Genomic DNA, 21,395 nt, shown 5'->3' with positions numbered 1-21,395 from the left:
TAAGTAGCAGCTCTCCACTGGCTTTCTCTAGATAGCATCTGAATGAGGTCAAAACAAAGCCCATGCCCTCCAGTATTTTACAGCAATTGCCTTAAAATAGCGTCTTTATTTTCCCAACCTAGAATAGAGAAAGCAGAAAGAAGATTCATGTTTTGGCTAATCAATTTAACCACTTAAGATCAGTAATAATGAAATTTAGAATTACAAGCAAAATAAGTATCTAATTTATTAGACCTTTAAAATAATAATGCCCCACTTCCTGGCCACTGAAACAGAGGAGGGTCATGGCCTACCCAATATGATTTGTACATTGTTTCATCAGAACTTTTTCCACCAACAGAACTAACAGGTGCATTTTCACTTCCAGAAGATAGCTTTCATTTCTTTCGTCACTTAGAATGCAATGCTATGAACGCAAGAATTTGTTAATCCACAGCAAATTGCATAGACAATTTGCCAGCTGGGCATCCTTCTAAGCGCAGAAAGAATTACCATCCACCAAAATAACGGCAAAGTATCTTAATAATAATAATAATCACTAAAGGAGTACAAAAAATACAAAATGCTCAGGAAATTCAAATTAAGGTTCAATACTGAAAGCCATAATCTACAAGCAAAATCCTACCATTCTCCACCCCTTCCAGTCACACAGTGAATTGCCTTCACCTGTGCTCCCAGGGCTGACTGGGTCTTTCCTCCAGGTGCTCAATCAGTGGTACAGGCCATGACTCAGAAGTTCCCATTCACCTACCAAAAGCAATGCAGTTCAACGCAAAGTAAACAAAAAATATATATATTTCCAACATATACCGTATTTATTTCCAGAATGAAGCTAAATTTCAACCCTATCTTTAAATCCAACATACCAAGAAATACCACAGCATAGTTTTGCACCAGTACCAGGATGCAGTCTGTCTGTGACTGCTCCTTCAGCTATTCTTTAAGTCCACATCACCAAGGCAGAACACAATTCAAGTCCAATTCCTAAAAATACATCCATAGAGTATTAAGTATTCAGAATGGATGCCCTACATCCCCTACTACTGCAATATATATAGGCAAAAAAATACTGCACTCTTTGGTATTTCTCTCCCCAGCACAGGATATACACACACTGCCTAAATGAGAAGATTCAAAACACCAGATCTTTGAGTATCTAATGGCACATGAATGAGAATTAAAGTAATTCAAACCCCTTGTTCATTATTTGAATTCTAAGTTTACTATTTGAATTTGCAGATAACCCGGAGATGTATTATTGCAATTAAAATGTATTACAAATGCACACAAATGTAGGAGAGCTGCTCCAAAAGTAACACCTCCTATTTTATTATGTTAACTCATGATGGCAGAGGCAGATGTTGGTGGTATCGCAGTAGAGGCTGAACCTTCTCAAAATATTCCATTACATGTTGTTGCCATGAGACAGATGGCAGCAGAGGGACAGTCTGACAGAATGGTGTCTGACATGGAAGGGCATGTGAAGCTAAGGGACGGAACTGAATTCCTTAATGCAGAAAAAACTGCACCCACTGACATTCATCAACACTTGCTGAACATTTATGGAGATCAAACAGTGGATGTGAGCACAGTGAGGCAGAGCATTTCAGCAGTGGTGACAGCAATGTGAAAGACAAGCCAAGTTCCGGACAGCTGTGCAAATTTTTTTACAAGTGTGGCATGCAGAGTTTTGTTCATTGTTTGTGAAAATGCATGGCTGATGATGGTGACCATGTAGAAACAGCATTTTGTAGCTGAGAATCTGCTCTATCAAGTAATGTTATTGTGCTTTTTGTATCTGTTTTCGTTTCCACGGAAATAAAAAGGAGGCATTACTTTCGGAGCAACCTATAAATATATATATGTACATGTATGCTGGCTGGCTTCTAGACATCAGTAAGAATCTGGTAGTTCATGAGCTGACAGAAGCACTGACAGAGGAACTACCAGCCTTTGGCACTGGTGATTACGCTTTGCCAGCAATGGGGCGGATGGATTATAGATTGTTTCTGGTTTCTCTGTGATGTCAACATGCAGGTATCCATTTAATGAAGGGCACCGTTACACAGTATTTTCCATGAGTATATCAGCCTGTGGGAGATACTGTTCTGTTTAATACACTCAGTAGCAAGAGCACTTAAAAGACGTTATCATAAGTTGTGAAGCAAAATATTAGGAATCAGTACTACAAATAGTACATCCCAGATGCTATATATTTAAATACTACTAAAGCGATCTGTGAGATCAAAAACACACAATCTTACATTTCGAACAAAAACAAGATTTAATCCTACCCTTGTGCCTTCACAGCCTAAAACAGATAAGTCAAACACAGAGATGGTAGCATACAGGGCGGGCTGGGATTTAGTAATGGGGAGAAACGAGAGACTTCTTGGTGGGATAGGTTGTGAGGCTCAGTTTGCAGGAGGAAAGGTTAGGCAGGAAGGCACAGGGGAGCTTCTGCTTACCGAGCAGAAGCAGAAAATCTAAGAGTTCAGTTAGGGCTCAAAAAATAAAGGCAGAACTCTGTGTATCGCATTTGACTTTAAAAGTCATATTATAATACTATTCTCCGTATTTCACAATAGTCCTGTAAGGATAAATATATAGATGCTACTGTAGCTGGACCACAAAATTATTTAGAATACAATAAAACTGTATGAGCACGCAAACATGATTTGCAGACAGACCAGTGAAAAAAGCACAGATTCTAAAAGCTCTCTCAGGCAGATCTCCAGCACCCAGATACAATGAGAAGGATTTCAGATAAGTTCCATATGGGATGAAGATCAAGACCAGATGGAGCCAAAATATGAATGGAGGGGCCATACAGCAACATAGCCACAGCAGACAGCATGGTGTCACTGGGAGTACCTGCAACACGTGGGGCAGATCCCATCAGCCCTGCTACCAGCAGCAGTTGGTCAATTGTGTTTGTTGGAATTTGCTGGTAAATGTATTAAACAAGCCTTGGAAAAAAAAAAAAAAACAACATTCTAGTTCCTAAATATCCCAAAAATCTTTGTGTCTACCCTGGCAATAAAGAGAAGTCACAGAGCTACAGGCAGTACTTTAGTTAATAACACTAAATATTGTTATAAAAAATATATGATTTATACTAAATGCAAAAAAAAAAATATGAGATGTCAACTTTCTCTATGTGAGGTTTAATTTAATGTATATCTCACTAGTACATATATTGCTGTCAAAAAAACCTTGTGTGTTCTTCTCTGCATCGGTATTGCAATGGGTGGAAACTCTGAGGCTCAGAGCTCGAAGCATATGGAATTTTCCAGGTCACAAGTTAAGCCGAGCGCCGGACTCCGCTGGGCAGGCAGTAAGAGGGAGAAACTGAATTCTAACCATATGTTTTCAAATGAAACAATATGCTCTTTCTGTTATAGCTGAAGACTTCAATAACTGCTTTACAGTCAGCAGCAATAAAAAGGGAAAGTAATATTGAAATAAGATTTGCTGTGGAATAGAAAGTAATTACAGCATAGAAATGAGAATGCCCAATGTATATATCACAAGTCTGACGCACGACAATATTAAGTTATATCATTTCCATCACAATATTTATTAGAACTTTCTTTCAAAGGACAAGAATTAAAACAAGTGGGATTCAGTTTCCATATGAACTATTCCAGGCGAACACAGAAACACTTCCGTGTTTCAGAAGATCATGAAAAAGCATCTGTCCTTCTATCAGCTGGACGACGACCAGTGGTAGAGAGGTGCGACAATTCCGAGCTTAACATCTAAGTGGGATGGTAACAAAACTCCACACCACGTTGAGTAAAGCCGGTCGGTGCCTAGCATACCTTGGAAGCACAGACAGCTGCATTGCATCAGGCTCATTCCATGACTCAGAGTATGCTGTACCAGGCAGTACACACACCCTCTTTGGGCAGGAGGCATTCCACTGTTTGCACACCCCTGAAAAAACCATTTTGGTGTTTTGCTTTTCTGCCCTGCTTTGCTTACCTCACCCAGAATTTGTGTGGGTTGGAAATTACCGCTGGAATATCATGTAATCAAAAACAGTCCAGAAAATAAATTGATTTTAAATACAAAATTACTCTTCCCATTAGCCTTAAACCATTGCACTATTTCACTGGGGAGTGCTTTTAATTTCAACTCCTACTGGCAAAAAGCAGATAAATAAAACAGGAGAGATGCACAGACTGCGCTCTTTCCAGCTCTCAGATTCTGTTCTTGCTGTGATATCTCTGATTACCTTTTGTGACTTAATCGCAATGTTTTCCTATTGCTATGTTATTTACATCATGCTAGTAGACTACCTGAAATTGATGCGATGGGCACACACATCCAGATTCTGCATTTGCTCCTCACAGAATCACTAAAATTTCAATGTTTTTCCTTATACTAACTTACTGCGTTATAATCAACAGTGTTTGCAATACCACTTAGTTTAATGAAAGCAATTACAAACAAAAGTCAAAATTTGTTTCCATGGAACTGAAAACAAAGGCACTCTCATAATACCACAGGCCCAGAATCTGACAGCAACTCGCCAAGTTGTTTTACGTCTACTTCTCACTCTAAACACTGAAAATCATCTTCAAAATTTGCAAAATAATTAACAAATGGAAATGAGCCTTTCATACAGTTAAATCCTGCAAAGCATCAAAATTCAAGATACCAGTGTGTGTGTATTCCAGGCCCAGGAAGCTCCAGGTCTGCTGCTTCTTCAAGCTCAGCCTGATTAGATGGCCGAGGAGCATACCAGGATTCACCTGTTGCTATAAGGCAAAGTCTGGCTCCATTTTTACTACACATTTAATGAGAACTAGACTGTCATTCTTACACCTGCACTGCATGGAATAACCACACATCACTGAAACGAACTTGGCAGGGCCTCTTGGTTCAGCCTAGAAAAACTTTTTTCACGGTACACACAAAATAGAGAAAAGCCTTCACATTTATCAAGAACATGGGGCATAGTTTGATGACAACTGATAACCTCACACATGCAGATTCAAAGCATCTTTTGGGTATTACTATCCCCAGCAACACAAAGATCCACGTGATTTTGGGGGAGAGGTGGTGGGTGCCCTGTCCTTGGAGACTCTTGAGGTCAGGCAGGACTGGGCACTGAGCACCTGATGGAGCTGTAGGTGTCCCTGTTCATTGCAGGGGGCTGGACTGAAAGGTCCCCTCCAACTCATACAATTCTATTTTATGTATAGAATATTTTAAAAAAGAAAGATTTGTGTTCTACAGCTATAGGAGTAAGCCTCTGGCTGGAGATTGCAGTGGTCTGCAGATATGGCACTGGTTGGCTCTCATGACACAACGTATCTAAGGCTCAAATAGCTCTATGAGGTATGTTTTAGGGCAGAATTTGGTTCTCAGTTGGAAAAGTAGACTTGCTGGGACTTTTGCATGAGAGTTAAAGATACATTTGGCCAGTAATAACAGGAAAGGGAGGGGAAGAGAAGAGCAACCAGGGAAAGAGATATGCTAGGGTCCTAGACTCATCAGAACCGAACCTGAGGCCCCAACCACCTGACCTATGAGATGGCTGAAGGCTGCAGCGGGCTGTGGGACATAGGCAAAGTGCACCGTGTCTGAACTACAGTTTCCAGACTCAGGATTCAAAACAATCTTCCAGCATGGCCTTCATTCACCAAATGGTGCTGGCAAACAGCCCACCAAAAGCTGCCACATTCACCTCCCCAGTACTCCGCTAGGCACTCGTTAAGCAACGAGAAGTGGCACATCTCTGTTGGCCTCCGTTATCCTACTGACTGGTCGCAAAGAAGATCTTTAAGGGGAGGGAGCAGTGAAGGGAAAGGGGTGACTGAAGGCCGGGGGATGCCCACAAGAATAGCAAGGGGAAAGACAAGGCACGGTGGCAAGCAGGGTAAAGCACTGTCAGTTCGGTCCCAGCTTATGCCCAGGGCCCCATCTGAGCGGGGAGGCCAGAGCTGTCGGGCAGCCCCCGGCCCCCATCCCCCTGACGCCGCAGCCGGCCGGCCCCAAACTTGTGTGACGGGGAGACAGACCGCTCCGCCGCGCCCCCGCCGCCTCGTCCCATCCCATCCCCTCCCCTCCTCGGAGCCCGCCCGTCCCCGCGCCCTGGCAGCCAATGGCACGGAGCGAGGTGCTGCCTGCGGCGGCCGGGCGGGGAGCAGAGGAGGAGGCAGCAGGCGCTGCTCGTCGCTCGCTCCCCGGCTCCGGGCGCTCCTGAGCCGCGCCCTCGGTCCCCTGCCCCGCCGGTACCTGCAGCATGGACTCGGACTCCGGGGAGCTCAGCGAAGGCGAGCTGGTCTCACCTGCAGGTAAGGGGAGCTGCTGCTCACAGAACCGAGCCGGGGCTGGCTGAAAGCTGCCGATGCTCAGCGTGGGGACGGACCGCCGCCGTCCCGCCTGAGGGAGCGGCTCGCGGGGCTCGGTAAAGCGCCTCGGGACGGCGGGAATCACCACAGGCTCCGCGGGAGCAGGAGGAGTCCGGCCGCTCTCTGTCCCGGCCATTGCCCGCCCGGGGATGGGGAGAGTTACAGCCACGCGTGACGTGACAGCCGGTTACATGAGCAGCGCTGGCGCCGATCGGAGCCATTGTGCTTTATATCCAGAGGCGGCAAAGTTTTCTGGGGCTGCTTGGGCTCCCGCTGCAGGACCGCGGCTGGCGGCCGCTTGCAGGAGGGGAGCCCACCCCTCAGGCCCCCGGGCCGCAAAGCTTCGGTTGGCAAGCCCTAACTTTCCACCAGAACATTCAAATGCTGCTGCTGCTGAACTGCAGCCTGCATAGTTCTTAGATGAGACAGAAGGAAGAGGAAAATGAATAATCCCTCCTGCTATTTCCAAATCTCCACATTCTCATAGCCTGTGCAGAACAGCAAACTGACAGGGCGTAATCAAAGGGTGCCCTCCGCAAGCAGTGAATGGAGACAAACTTGTATGAAGTCCAACACAACAGGAGGGAATGGGCCGCCTGCCCCCAGGGTGCAGCCACTGACAGGTGCTGGGCGAGGGCTGACCGAGGGGCAGGCAGACCTGAGTCCCCTCCAGCCGCCCACCGCGCTGGCATGGGTACCCCCTCCAAGGGCATTAAACCGGGGTGAGACTACTAAATGCAACTGGAGTAGTGTCTGGAGCTGCCCTAGAGCTCACCATAAAGGGACAGAAAGTTACCGTGTTACACTGTGAGGTAGTCTATGAGAAACACATTTTCACCTTGCTCTGCTTAGACAGCGAGGATCTGAAGTATCCTAACAATCCTGTTAGCACCGAAGGGATGAACAACCTTACAAAGTCATAAGATAAGTGTCATATCACCTAGCCTCTATAGTCTTCAGTCTGATCCTGTTTTCGGTGCATCTACTTGTGACAACTTGCTTTGTATTTTCTTATTTCTTCCTCTAGATTTTTAGTAAGACTGCTAACAGGTGGTACAGCTCCTTACAGACATAAAGCTCTGTTAATCTGAACTTACCAACAGCGATCACCAACAGTTGCAATTTTTCATCCAAATACACAAAGCAGTGCATGAAGTTACAAGCATTACATTTATAGAGGAATTAATGTAGTATAGCTCCTGCCAGCATCTTACTCCTGCAGTAAATAGATTTTTCTTTTAAATAAATTAAAAGTAACTATACTTAGAGATTGCCATAAGTGCATTTTATGTCATCGCTTACTACCTGCCAAGAGCTGATGTTCATCATACTTCTCTACACTTTTCCTTCTTTGTACTACATAAGAGAAGAACCTGGCATTTTGACTGTGCATGGTAGATGCCTATGCAATAGAATAAAATTGGAACTGAGGGAAAACTTTGCATTTTTGTCTTAACCAGCTGCAATCAGATATTCCTACAACGAATAGTTATCACTTGCAGTTTGTATCCTCCATCCTCTTCTGATTTTTTCCCCCTGCATCTCATTTGGTCTTTCTCTGTACAGTGCCATATGTGTAGCACAGTACCTCCCCAGCCGTGGGTGTCCTGCTGTCAGTCACTGCTGCAGGCACAGAACCAGAGAGGTTACAGCACGGCTTTCAGTCACCATACCATACCACACGTACCCAGTGACCAGGGGGCACTCTGCCTGCAGATTGCAGGGCAGGCAGAGTGCCATGGAGAAATATTTGGGATGGAGCCCTAGGAACAGCCCAATTGTGGCCACTGATCTCAGGACAGCTAGGATTTTATGCCGAGAGGGATCATTTAGCTTGTTCTCCTCTAGCAGCCTTCACGCTCCAAGTATATACAGCAGTAACTCCAGCTTGCACAGCTGTAGTCTTTTATGGCCACTGTCCAATTTTCAAGTTGTTCTCTTGTTCAAACCCAATGCAATACATCACTAGTGTTTCAGATGCTGGTGCAATATAGACGTTTAAACCCGTTTCAGGGTCTGTTCCTCCTGTGGTACTTGGCCCTTTGCTCTGTCCTGGTGGAGCAGCACTGCTCCCATTGCTGAGACTCAGGGGTGTAAGCAGGGCAGGGGGCTTCTTCGTGTGCCCCTGCCATCTGCTGCACGTGCTCAGCTTCCAAGAGCCAGCTGGAGGCTTGCACTGAGATCCCAGCAGCCTCATTTCCTTTAATAGCTCACTTAAAGCTGAGTCTCCAAGGAAGCAGAAGTAGTTTTTCTGTATTCTAAATGTGTTGTCATGATAGCATCTTTACATTTCTTTGGTGCAGGCAAAAAAGCTCCTTATATGCTAGTAGCTCAAGACATTAGCTCTACTTAAAAACAACAGAAACCACACCTCAGCACACTGGAGCATCCAGCTCCACGGCATCAGCTTCCACCAGCCCAGCCTGCTCACACTCATCCATCACTGCTTTGCCTTGAGTTGTCCACATAGTCAGGAATTACTTTTTTTTTTTTTTAAATTACTCATGAGATAGACCCCTGTTAAAAGCACTGAAGAGGTCTTTGCAGCTCTGAGAAAATGTGCACTTAAGCACTACCTTCAGTGAGGTTTCTTGAATTTTATTGTATACACTACTAGTCATATTCCTTTTCTTGTCCTATAGATAAGCTTCTGGAAGCTGAGCAAGTAATCTTAAAATAGAACACCGTTCCCATTTTTTTCCTGTCCACCTATTGAGAGGTCTGGGGGTTTTGTTTGTTGGGTTTTTTTCTTTTTTCCTCTCCTTTTTCTTTTGAAGTTCTTCAGGAGAACAATAGATTTTTTTCCCCCAGTTCTCTCACAGCAGCCTACCGCGTGTAGGTATGATCCGCTGTGTCACCTTTCAGACCAGCATTTCACAAAAATCCAGGTCATCTCCAACAGCAATGCTTTAGCAGTGGATTTAGGAATTTTCCTTGCAAGGGAAAGGCAACAGATCTTCATTTGCTCTGCATCACCCTAGGTCCCTCAGCTAAAACAGCAGGAATTCAGCCAAATAGTTGTTGTTGTTTTTTTTTAATACAATATTGATTTAAGCCTTCCTACAAGCTACTAGGTCAGAACATAGGTTTCTGTGTTTGTTTAATAGAACTGTTACGGTATGCCATTAACATACGGTAACTAGAAGCTAAGTCTTTGAAACAATACTGATTATTTTTATTAAGCTTAACATATCCTGCAGAGTAGACTGTTGCTGGTGCCTTCTGCGGCTTTCCTCCCACTGAAGTCAAGAGAAATTTGGCCTAGGAAAGAGAGCAGCTTGTGCTCCAAGTAGAGCTCTAAATTGGTGATAGGATTTCTTGGAACATTAGCACGGTGGAGGCTACAGCTTTGTGTGATGCCAAGGAGAACAAGATGAAAACACCCTTATCACCAGGCTTGCATCCATAAAGACAGTGGGAGTCTTATAGTCTTCAATAGGGCCAAGATCTCACCCTGTGACTGCTGGCACAAAACCGTTAATGCATTCTAAAATATTTGATAATTTCTCTGAACTCTACCCTGAGGAATAAATATGTGCTTAGTAAAAACAACAACAGATTTAAACATTATTTAGTGCTGTAAAATAGCCCCGACAGACATGAATATTTTTTCCAGAGCTGTAATGTTATTTGAATCGCAATGCTTAGCAAATATTTTTTCCCTGAAAATTATTCACCATGCTGTGTGAACTGCCTGTGCTTTTGTGATATTAATCTTTTGAGCCTTTTGCATATTTTAAGCGTTGTTTTACAGACCTAAACACCATTTGCAAGCCAATATCATCTTGTAAATACAAAGTTAATTTGACAGTGTACTGTAAGATATTTAGCAATATACAAAATTTTTGGTGGCATTGATAACATGCTTGAGCACCAGCAGGCACATTGTAGTTCTTTTTGCAATATCCTGCCGGACATTTGAACAAATATTTATTTATTAAATCATGACAAAGTATACTTTGCCCAAGGGAACACCTGTGTCTTTGAATAGGGAGGGTTTCAATTTAAGAAGAGACAATTTTGCTTTTACATGAAAAGCTCCAAGTCACACATGGAACAATATCTGCTGGACAGGTAGAAACGGTAGGTAATGGCACGTTGTAAGTATGGAAGCTAGAAGAGAGGACTGTTTTTTACTGGAAGCTGCAGACTCTACTAAATTCTTCTGTAATTAAGTGCTTTCTAGCACCTGTTTAATAAAGGGCTCTCCCTTCTGCTGAAAAACAAAAAAAAAAAAAAACAAAGCTGGTTTAAATGAGGACAGGCACGAAGTAGCATGTCTCAGAATCCTGCGCTCCAAGCCCTCTCACAGGGCTCCTTGGGTGAAACTGCAAGCTGTGGCAAGCGTGTGCCCAAGTTCTTTGCCAGGACAGAGCAGGTGAGAGACACATCAGATGAGAGGGTAGCAGCTGCAGGGCAGGCCATGAGCAGAGAGTCCATCTGGATGAGTTTTCTTGGACCACTTTACTCTTCCCTCCAGGAAGCACATGGGCTCCTGATTTACACACAGACCCCTCTTTAACACAGGGACTGTCAGATTAGGAGCCTCGTCCAACTGAAAAAATAAACCTCTGAAGGGCAAGAATCCAGTCACACTGTGTTGGTAGTACAGACCGTAAGTAATCTCATTCTTGCTAAGCTGAATAGACTATTTGGTTGAATGGGTCAACCTGTTCAGGCTTCTCTTTTTGTAGAAATCAAGTGGAAATACAACATTCATGAAGCACTTGATAGAAACCTAAGCCCACCTGCTTGTGCATCTGTGGACCAGACCGCTGAGCAGCAATAGAGGATAGTATATGAAGTTATATGAAGTAATACCCTTTTTCAGTAGCTTTGATGCGCTCCAGTAAGCAATTTGTACCACAGTAAAACATATCCCTCCTGCACATGTCAAAAATAAAAGGCAAATGTCATCAAGATTTTCTTCCCACTTTTGAGAGGATGACATATTGAACCACGTGGTCTCTGATGAACTAGTCAGTGTGGATGAAGCAGATTATGACTCTCAGGTGGGGATAGTGGGCACGCAAAGAATCCTGTGTTGTCTTGTGCATAAATATTTGCCGTTCTTAATCAGAATTTAGTAAAAATCTGTGGATAAGGACAAACCTTGGAGCAGGAATTTCTAATGCCCGCTCATACGTAGGAATATGAAGCTGCAACTGGTCACAGCAGTCAGTGACCATTTCTGTCTGCCCTGCATAAGCCTGGAATGACAGTGGATACCATTTGATATGACATTTTGGCAATAGCATATGCCCTATATAAAGCTGCACGCACATCCCCTCAAAAACCCTCATGCCTTTTTTGGATAAATGCATTTTTTTTTTTTAATCTTTCTTTTCATCTACCCCTAAGAGTAAAAAGTCATGTCAGGAAAAGCAGGTCATCTGATTTTTCTTAGTAAAGAAAAACGGAAGAATAAAGCTATGAACCCTAGGTAAAAAGGAAAATGGTAGACCAGATGGATTCCTGAATACATCAGCTGGGTGAGAAAGTCCTTGAAGACTTGGCCTGGCTGAGAAGCCTTTTCTATGTTTGTTTTACCTACGATATCACTTGCAGTGACAAGCCCTCTCAGCTCCCATGAAGTAAGGGAGCCCTTAACTTCTTACGAGCACTTACTGTTTTCTCTAATGAACTAAACAGAGCTTGGCTGTGGGCCCAAGCAGTGGTAAACTAAACTGTTTATCTATTAATATACATTTTGGCACTGTTTGAGCCCACGCCAGATAGCCTCCCACAAAATGTCCTGGCATGATTGAGGATAACAGTGGCCTGTATGAGTTAAACATTTGGAGTGTGGGAAAGAATTCAGTTTGCATCCAGATGGTAGTATTATGGCATGCACCACAGGTTCTGTCTCAATTTATTCACAGACATAGACCCAGCGGTCAGAACAGGCTGCAGGCCTTGCTATGTCAGTGACTTTTGGTGCACCACTTGTAGCCATCCATGCTGTTGGATTGCTTTGGGACCTCACTCAGAGCAGCTATGTTGGGCCAAGACCCGGGTTTGGAGCCTTACCCAAATAAAGTTTTTTGCTGTTTACCTGCAGAAATCTCCTTCCAGTTAGCTTATGAGAAGGGATCTTTTAAGCTGACAGAAGTCTAGTTCTAGAAATCTTACGGAAAGCTGGGACAAAGTTTCTGCGATAATTAGGATTTCATACTCAGGTCCCAAACTTCCGCTTAAGAAGCCAAGCTGAGCTCAAGAGCCGCTCAGTAGCCAGTGGTTTTCTGCTCTTCAAGGCAGCTATCTTTACTGAAAAAGGCTGAGAAAGAGCAAAAGTCACTTCTCAGTCCTTTCCATTATCCCTTCCCAGTGGTGATTCTGCTGTCAGTGCTGCCTACAGTTCTTCCTACAGAGAAGCCAAGTGAGTGGTCTCACAATATAGATATGGGTTTCTCTAACATCTGCCAGCGTAATAACACATTGGGGATTACTTCACCATGAAGGCATTTGGTCTTCTTGCCAGTGCTAGTTTAATATGAAAGGTAATCTTCTGCTAATTTATAATATTTGTGTTTCAGAACACCTCTCTAGCACCAATGACCATTTTATTTCTGGCGTTAACTTTGTTTACCCAAGCAACTTAAGTTTTCCTCTCTTTGAAGAGATTTATTAATGCTATTACTGTGTCACTGTTTCCTCTCCAAGTAGTTTTCTGTTTACTTCTAGAGCATTTAATTTACATGGTCAAATCAGTGACAAATGCAGATCAAAGAAAACCAAGTTTCCTGGACTTCTGAAAGTGAAGTTTTTGAGGAGATTATTTATTTTAAGATAGCCATTTTCAGATGATGTTTCCAGCAAAACTTTGCACCATGTAGCATTATGCCAGGCAAATATCAGTGCCTTTTGTTCACTTGTGTTTAATTTTAACTTTGTGTATTTGTGCACAATTTCCCCCTCATACTCTAAACAGAAGGAGATAGGTAAGAGCTATCAAGAATGACCTTCACGTTCACTTCAAAGCAAGTTATAACTACGTTGATGCATCAGCTATAAGTATCAAAATAATGAGGCATCTTTTCATTAATGATCTCCATTGTTAAGGAAAACGTTTAACCATAGATCCAAAATTATCAGTACAGTCATGACTCACAGCTGCTGGATTTCTTAGAAAATAAAGAATCAATGCGGAACAAAAGCGTTGAATTACAGATCTGGGAAAAGGATAAAAGAGTTCACAAGTATACATGTATGTAAAGACCCATAGAATGCCAGCATGCCCCTTCTTAACAACTTGGACTAATTGATGGCCTTTAGATGTATCAGGCTCAGTAACATACGAAATAAAGAAAAGCCACTTTTGATCAGTGGTTGTACCTGGTCTCTATCAGAAGCTAACTTTTATGGTGTAATTTAGTCAGAGAGAACTCCTAGCCAGGAGTATTTGTTTTTAAAGAGCGTACTCCCATGTCAGATATCACCCTGCATAAGAAGGAATGACATAGCACTTCGTATCTCCGGAACAGGTACAGCTGAGGTTTCACTCTTGCCAGTCCCCTGATTTCCCCCACTAAAGAAGAGACCAATACATTTATCCAGTACAGTCACTGCTGGTATTGCTCCACAAGAAGTACTTCCTTTACGCAAGTCATACAGAATTGAAGAAAAGCCAAGAACAAATCGTCTTTTTAAAGACAGATGAATGCCAGTGCTCACCATAATTCCATGATTCAAACATTGCATTTTGGATTGAATCAGATTCCTGAGAACTTAGAACACTCCCAGCTCTCAGCTGGGAATCAGCCAGTATCCGTTTATCTTCCAGACCAAGATACCTCTTGCAGTTTTGAGGACTATTTCCAAACTATGAAGTAGGGTTCTTTTTAACCAGTTAGTATCTAGCCCAGCAAGGTCAAAAGAAAATTTATCTCACACTGATGTTTGGTTGTTGCTGAGCAATGAGTGCATGCCCAGCGCTGGCCCAGTGGGGAAGAGCTGCAGCAGCATATGGTGCAGGGCCGGACTGCACTGCAAGCTGTGCTGGGTACACATGGCCCACGGGTTGGGCAAGCCTGCACTGCTCTTTCATGAGCCTCAACTCTTCCAATCTTGGTCTGATTTCTCATCCTTAACTCATTTCTTTTCAAATACTCTTGGATTTGCAACTTCTACTGTTAGGAAAAATTAAATGTTGTTCCCTTCGAAAGGAAAACTTGGGAGTAAGATATTGTCATTGTAGAGGAATTAGAAACAGACTCGCCTTGCCAGAAATAACCTACCACCTCTGGCAAACAAACAATCCCAACAGTGCGTTTGCAGATGAGAAGAATGTCAGCCTGATTAATAAGGCATATCTAGCAAAGGAAGGTTTGATCTTCAAACTCTGAAGCAGGTGAATGAGGTATCTGCCCCAAGAGGAGAACGCATTACTTCCACGAGTAACAGCAGCTTCTCTATTATTTCCAGTTTGCACTTCTGAACACCCACTTAAAGAAACAGCATATCCTCACCTCATAAATTAAAATCTTTGGGTTTGAACAGCAGGTCCAGGGGCAGAATTACATTTCTCTCCAGACAGCACCTGTGACCATCACTGATCAAATGAGGTCAGAGTAGAACACTGCTTTATAGAGACATAGCTTAATTAAAAGGAAAAATGGAAAATGGAGCCTAGCCCTTTAGCAAAGTATTCAGATGAACTGTGGTATGCAGAACCCCTCCCATGTTTGCCAGTATAGATACTGTAGGAGGATTCACAGAGATTGCCTCTGGGAAGCAAGCAGAAGCTTTCAGCAGCGGTGAAGGTGAGAGATGTTTGTGGAAGCAAAACTCTTATGCCTGTGAGATGAGAGCAGAGAGACACGAGGGAGATGGAAGGAAAAGAACATGAAGCAAAAGAGCTGCAGGTTCCCCACAGCACCAACTCGGCATCTGCATCCAGCTTTCCACTGCCCCCTCGAGACAGCTGAACTGAACCCAGCCAGCATCAGAGCCAAGTCTGCTCATTGCAGGGGCGGGAGCCACCCTGACACCCAGGTTTTGTCTTCAGAGAGAAAACTCTCACTTTTCCTTTGGAGGCTGCCTTAGCTTTGTGGTTTTGCCTTGCCTGATAAAGACTGAGTTTGGAGTAGACATCATGACTCCTGACAAGTTAGCAGTTCAGTGTGCATTTATAGCACAGTCAAGCACAGAGACCAAGGGAGCTATGCTCTGTCTCTTGCCCTTCCATTGCAAAGGTGATTAGAAACAGCGTTCATATCTCCCACTGTGACACCTCTGTGGATCACTGACCTCAAATGCCAGACCCACCCTCATTTTTCTTCAGTCTGGAGCATCTTGTATGTGACCTGCCAGAACAGAAGAGGATACTTGGTTCTGCCCAGAAGGTAGGGAGAGCACAGCTCTGCCCAGGCACAGCTCCACACAGTATCCTTTCCCCATTCTCATGGGGCAGTACAACAGGAATGACATAGATACATTATGATTTTGCAACCAAGTCATGTTCAACTTCCACATTCCCGCAAGAGCTTTGTCCACAGTTGCCCGCCCATATATAGAAGGGGAGTAACAGTTGCTCTTGCTTTCCTTAGAGCTCTGTGTGTTCACCTTTTAGAACTTCTGTAGGAACATTCTGCCTTAGCAACAGCTGAGCAGTGTTAAGACAGAGACAAGTGATGTGCAGGAAGAGAGTTTAGAGGGACTGGGGAACCACTGTTCAATGAAAAGATGAAAAGTATTGCGCTTAATTTCCTTAAAGTTGCTACAGTCAATAACAAGGAGGTAGAAAGCTACACGTGAAATACTTTGGGCTGCACACTGTAAAGCACAACTAGACATACCAAAAAACCAATGCAGGCAGCCACAATTACTTGAGGGTTTTTTTTATTATATCCTCATTCCTGAAACAGCTCTTATACATTTATAGAGTTCCTTTCTCCTTGTAGCCACATCTGAAGGAAATTTAGATAGCATATGTGCTGTTCCATTAAACAACTAGTTCTAGAATACTTCATTTCTTCCCTCACTTCTGTAGAAGTTAAAGCAATAGTTACGCTTTCTAACAAGGCTTATAATTTAGGGACAGTTGACACCTATTCTTAGTCACTATCAGTGACACACAAGTTCTGCCTGCTCCACAGATCCTGTGTTATTAAAGAGTTTGGAAATGAATCCTTTCATGGTAAAGAACTGCTTATGTAAGTCATAAAAACACACATGACATCACAGAACTCATAAAACTCACAACAGTTTGGTTGTTGAAAGTTTTACAGCTATCTACTTGAATTCACTTGGTTTGAAACTTGGCTTGGTCTAAAATTTTTTGAGGCTGAAAACATTTTATATGAACAGCATGTGATTGAATATAGCTAGACCTTTTCCCCCTCTTCTTCTTAAAGAGTGGACAAAAATAGTTTTCTTCAGCTATGGAAATGCTATATATAGAAGAAAAGCTAAATGCTTTCAAGTCACAGACTTCAATAGTTTCTTGGTTTGTTTTTTTTTGTAAACATTAATGTCTAGAGGAGGAAATACAGTAAAAAATATAGAAGTGATTTCCTTCATAAAAATACATACAGCAGCTTAGTAATTGAAGAGAATAGTGTTGTGCAGAATGAAAGGTATTATCCTGTCGGTTCACATTTTTTTTCCCCACTGTTAATGACCATACCCTGGCAGATACGCACATCAGTCCTAAGACTTTAATAAGGGGTAGGCTCTTCATCTCAGTAGGTGCAGTGCAGAACAGCAGCTCTGAAGAACAGAACATTACCAGCCATTTCTGCACCATCCCATCTGCAGCCTGCTGTCGGGGATTTCCTGCCCCTAAGGATCATCATGGCTAGGAAGCTGCCATGAGGGAATTGCACACAGTGCTGCTGCAGCAGTGCTGCAGAAACCCCGTGCCTTGACCCTCTGCAAATATTTTTCAGGCCTTAAGAGTCTGGATTGTGCCAGGAGTTGGAATGGTTTCTCTTGGTATTTGGTGTGGTCATGCTTGCTTTGTTTCTAAGCACACCCAGGAGAAATATTTATACGTGTGCATACATACACCATTGTTATTTGAAATTGCTTTCATTTAGGAAATATGTATATACACGTCTTCTGCAATGAGAAGGGGTAAACAGAGGCCACCTCACCCAAAACAAGCCATTTAAAAGCTTAAAAAAAAACAACAAAATTCACCTTAGGAGATTACTAATTGAGCCAGTCACAGCATGTTGGCCAGTTCTGCAATACCCATTCACCCACGTGTCATACATCGCAGTCAGATGGCTGTAGTTAAAGGGTGTGGGTGGGGTGCTCCTAGGATATGCCCAGATGTCAGATCTGAGCAGGTGGGATGCTGGTTTGGGGTGTAGAGCTGTTCTAACAGAATACACACATTGGTAGACACGTTCAGAGTGAGAGGAAAAAAAGACAGCGTATAAGAAATGCCGTTTCCATATGCTCATTTGGAAAGAGATGGAAAAAATATTTATGATTAAGATTTTCCAAGTTTTCCTTCTGTTTTGTTTTTCATCATTAGAACTGTGTTGGGATTCCTTTCTTCATGTGACATTCCAGTAGTTGTGAGTACAGTATCACTAGTCCACATTAAGCCTGTACTTCAAGAAAATACTAACTGTTGGACCACCAGTGTTATACACTGGTGGAGGTAACTGTCATCTATCTTCTAAAAGACTAAAGCAGCAAATTTTGTTTTAAGTAACGCTTTTCTGAATTTCAAAGTGAACTTGAAATTTAAGGACATGTATTAACCACATTGTGAAGACAGTCCAATTTCTTCTTAAAAAGATATCATACGGGAGGCTGTGCAATCTGAGGGATAACGTGCTGCACTGACAGCAGGGTCTTAATCACAGCCTTAAGCAAGTATTTCAGTTGTGTCTATTTCGCCTCCCACTTCTGGTCTGCTTTGTCCATTCACCTTTACTCTTTTAAGGTCATAGCTTTCATTGTGAATCTGCAGTAAGGATACCAATAAATATAAATACAAATGCAGTGCATCATCACTACAGGTATATTTACAGGTATCTTATGAGAAAGCTTCAATCCTTGAGGACACTTCTGCATCTGAATTCATCTGGAGTCCGAGAAATACATAGGTGGTGTTCAGTGCTCATTCAGAAGCCTTATAAAAGGCTGCAGGTTGAGAACTTGCTCCTTAGCCACACTTGGCTTTCTGTTATATTAAGCAGATGACTCTGCAGGTTTGTTTCAATTAACTGGTGCTACTGCTTGTCATGAGGCAATAAAGGAACATTACAGATGGAAGTAGAAAAATTTTACTACATTTTTAGGAATTCAGCTGGAGAAAAAACACTCATGCTTCCCCATCTTTCCGTTTGCTTCCAATTTAGGCTGTCCAGCTCCCTGGCAGTGAAAGCATGTGTCAAATAAAAATAGTTCCAAATTACAGTTTCTATTGGGAGGTTTTTTTGTGCATTTCTTTTTCCTTCCCTTTAATACATGAGCTGCTTACTGAAATAAAGAAAGCCTTTCACCCAGAAAGAATTTACCGGAACAAAAGAAGTTTGCCAGAACTAACATGCTCATGACTGCTGGCATAATCTCCAGTGTAAGTCTTTCAAAACACAGGGTGGAATCAAACAGAAAAGAAATCACTGTCAGTAGTGGTGGGATGCAGGCTGTCTTCCATGGCTGTGATGCACACACCATAGCTCAAGCCTGTATCGTCCCCAGGATGCCCACTGTAAATCAGAGCAACAAGCGTTCCCCAGAGCATTTGGGTTCATCGATATTCTCATAACCTGAGTTGCTCTTTTTGCATGTGAACAGTTTGTGTGGACTTTCCATATGAAACCCTACAGCACAGTCTTCTCGAGCAGGGCTGCATGGTGCCAAGCTCACTAGTGAGCAGGCCAAGAGATAGAGGTTTTCTGATCCTGTCTGGTAAGTCTTCCCTGCAGGAAGCTGGCTTCCTAGGGCGTGGTACGTGCTTCAGAGCCATTTACCTTCTGTTACTTAAACTCAGATAATGCCTTAGTGGAAGGAATAATAAATCATGACAAAGTGACAAGCTCTAGTATCCTGGCACCAGACCTCTAGTTCTAGGAAGCATGATGAAGCCTAGCCCAAGATACAGCAGACTGCAAACCAGGTTCACCTGTGGCATTAACAGAGCTGTAACAGTAAGCTTACCTATACAAACCTAAGTTGAAATCTTGCCAGTAAACTGCTGTCGTGGATGTTACCTTCCTTCTCTTACATCACAATCTGTTTGTTTCATCTAGAAATGATATTACAACAGGACAACCTCCCCACCCCTGACACTGGAAGTCTGTTAAAGCTAGCTAAAGCATGCAGAGATTAATGCCTACTGGAGACAGAACAAGAAGCACTCTGCTTATTTGTAGCCCATGAGATAGATTTTTGTACTGTCAGACTAACTGTAAGAGCTACAAGCACTGCATTAGGCTCTGAAGGGATGCTGTCTTAGAAAAGAAGCACCTCCTCTAGCCTACCAGTCCTATCCCAGATAAAGGAATGCATTAGATCATAGATAAAAAAACATGAGGTTGAAAGAAATTATGTGAAACCAATACCAAAACTCAACACAGTGATCCAAAGCATAGTTCAGCAATGGGAGATTTTCTACACCAAACCAAACTCTTATCGTAACTTTGCTTTCCATACAAGCAAACAGAACAACCTCTGCCAAACATGTCCTCAACTCTGAGTTTCAAAACAGACAGCCTGTTAGAGATGAGCTCCAATCTTTATGAAGGAAGATCATGACTCCAGTTAGTATCTGTATAGATAGCCCACCAGTCCCGATGATGGCCAAGCAACGCTTGCTGGCTGTAATCTCAGAACTTCCAAGCCTTGTTGATTGATCAGTTACCTAAAGTCACCTGCAACTTGGAGATTAACAGAAACACTGATTTCCAAAATGCGAATACAGCTCACTATTGATTGTCCTTATCGCCGAAACCAAATCAGAGACTTCTCTGCTTCTAGCTGGAAGATTATAGAATGTTATGAGATCAGGCCACACTCACGTGAGCTTGTAAACACACATTCCCTTCTTGCCTCACTAGATTCAGTTCAGATTATTCCCCCTTCTCACCCTCAGCACCACCTCAGGTTCTACTGGTCCTTAACAGATACAGAAGGCACTGCCCAACAGACTGCTCTCACCTGCGCAGAAGCTCACGTTCCTTCAGAAAGCCAGGTGCAGCCACCTTCTGTGCCAGCTGGCTCTGAAAAGCTAGCCTAAGTCATCAGCAAACTGCACCCGAAGGTCTGTCAGTAGTACCTTGTATTTTCATATTATGTAGCCTTGAGCATAAGAGCTATTATTGACAGCTAAATGAACACACACACGTGCTTTTAAATAAGAGACCTCTATCTCCTGTAGGTGGTTGTAAATGAAACCTGCCTATTCCCTAGAAGCACTTTGTGAGTGTAAATTACACCCGCAGAGGAGAAAGGCAAATTTCTGCTCAATTAGAAATACACCATCTACCCCAAGCCTAGAGACTAATTACACATTGTTTTACAGCTTGGTGCTACAGTGAGGCCAAGAGGCAAATTAATACCAAGTGCAGTTGCTGAGGAGCAGATCCACTTTCTGGCAAACCTGAGAATGTCATGTCAGACATAAAACATCTGGGGTCTTCTGAGTTTTTGTCTTGTTGCAACAAAGCCATATATGGCAAGAAAAAGTCTTAGAAAAGTATAACTGTTCCTAAAGTGACTCAAGATAGATGGTCTGTTTAGTCTATTGTAGAAATCTGATTTTTAACAAACAGGCAAACAAAAAGGAATGTTAGAACTTGGGAATTACGAGTATCCTTAATCTCTTGTCATAGTGTTGTAAGTTCCCCCTGGAAAAGTCTAAGCAGACTGAAGGGCATTAAAATGAGGCTTTGACATGCATAAGAACAGGTGAAAGAAGCAAGGTCTGGGAGGTTTTAGGTTAAGCCTTAGCAGATGCAGCATTCCAGAGCCCCATTGTGAATGCCAGCCTCATCCTGAGCAACAAGTGAACAAAGGGAAAGGCATTTATTCTCCCAAAGCCAGCAGGCTACAAAGTCAATGTGGGCT

General features: G+C 42.9%; 2 protein-coding genes across 5 annotated transcripts in view; one reads left to right on the top strand and one right to left on the bottom strand.

Annotated features, from left to right (window-relative positions):
- GLDN (gliomedin) overlaps nucleotides 1-21,395 on the bottom strand; it is a 113,595-nt gene that overhangs the window by 71,939 nt on the left and 20,261 nt on the right. The window lies entirely within an intron of this gene.
- TNFAIP8L3 (TNF alpha induced protein 8 like 3) overlaps nucleotides 6,108-21,395 on the top strand; it is a 41,861-nt gene continuing 26,573 nt past the window's right edge. Inside the window, exon 1 of the mRNA XM_021407312.1 lies at nucleotides 6,108-6,308. Coding sequence (XP_021262987.1) covers nucleotides 6,257-6,308 — 52 coding nt within the window. The 5' untranslated portion in view covers nucleotides 6,108-6,256. The remainder of the gene's footprint in view (nucleotides 6,309-21,395) is intronic.

The sequence above is a fragment of the Numida meleagris genome, chromosome 9 (genome assembly GCF_002078875.1).
Source record: "Numida meleagris isolate 19003 breed g44 Domestic line chromosome 9, NumMel1.0, whole genome shotgun sequence".
NCBI classification, from domain to species: domain Eukaryota; kingdom Metazoa; phylum Chordata; class Aves; order Galliformes; family Numididae; genus Numida; species Numida meleagris.
The sequence above is the reverse complement of the archived record's forward strand: the minus strand, read 5'-3'. Positions and strand labels throughout refer to the sequence as shown.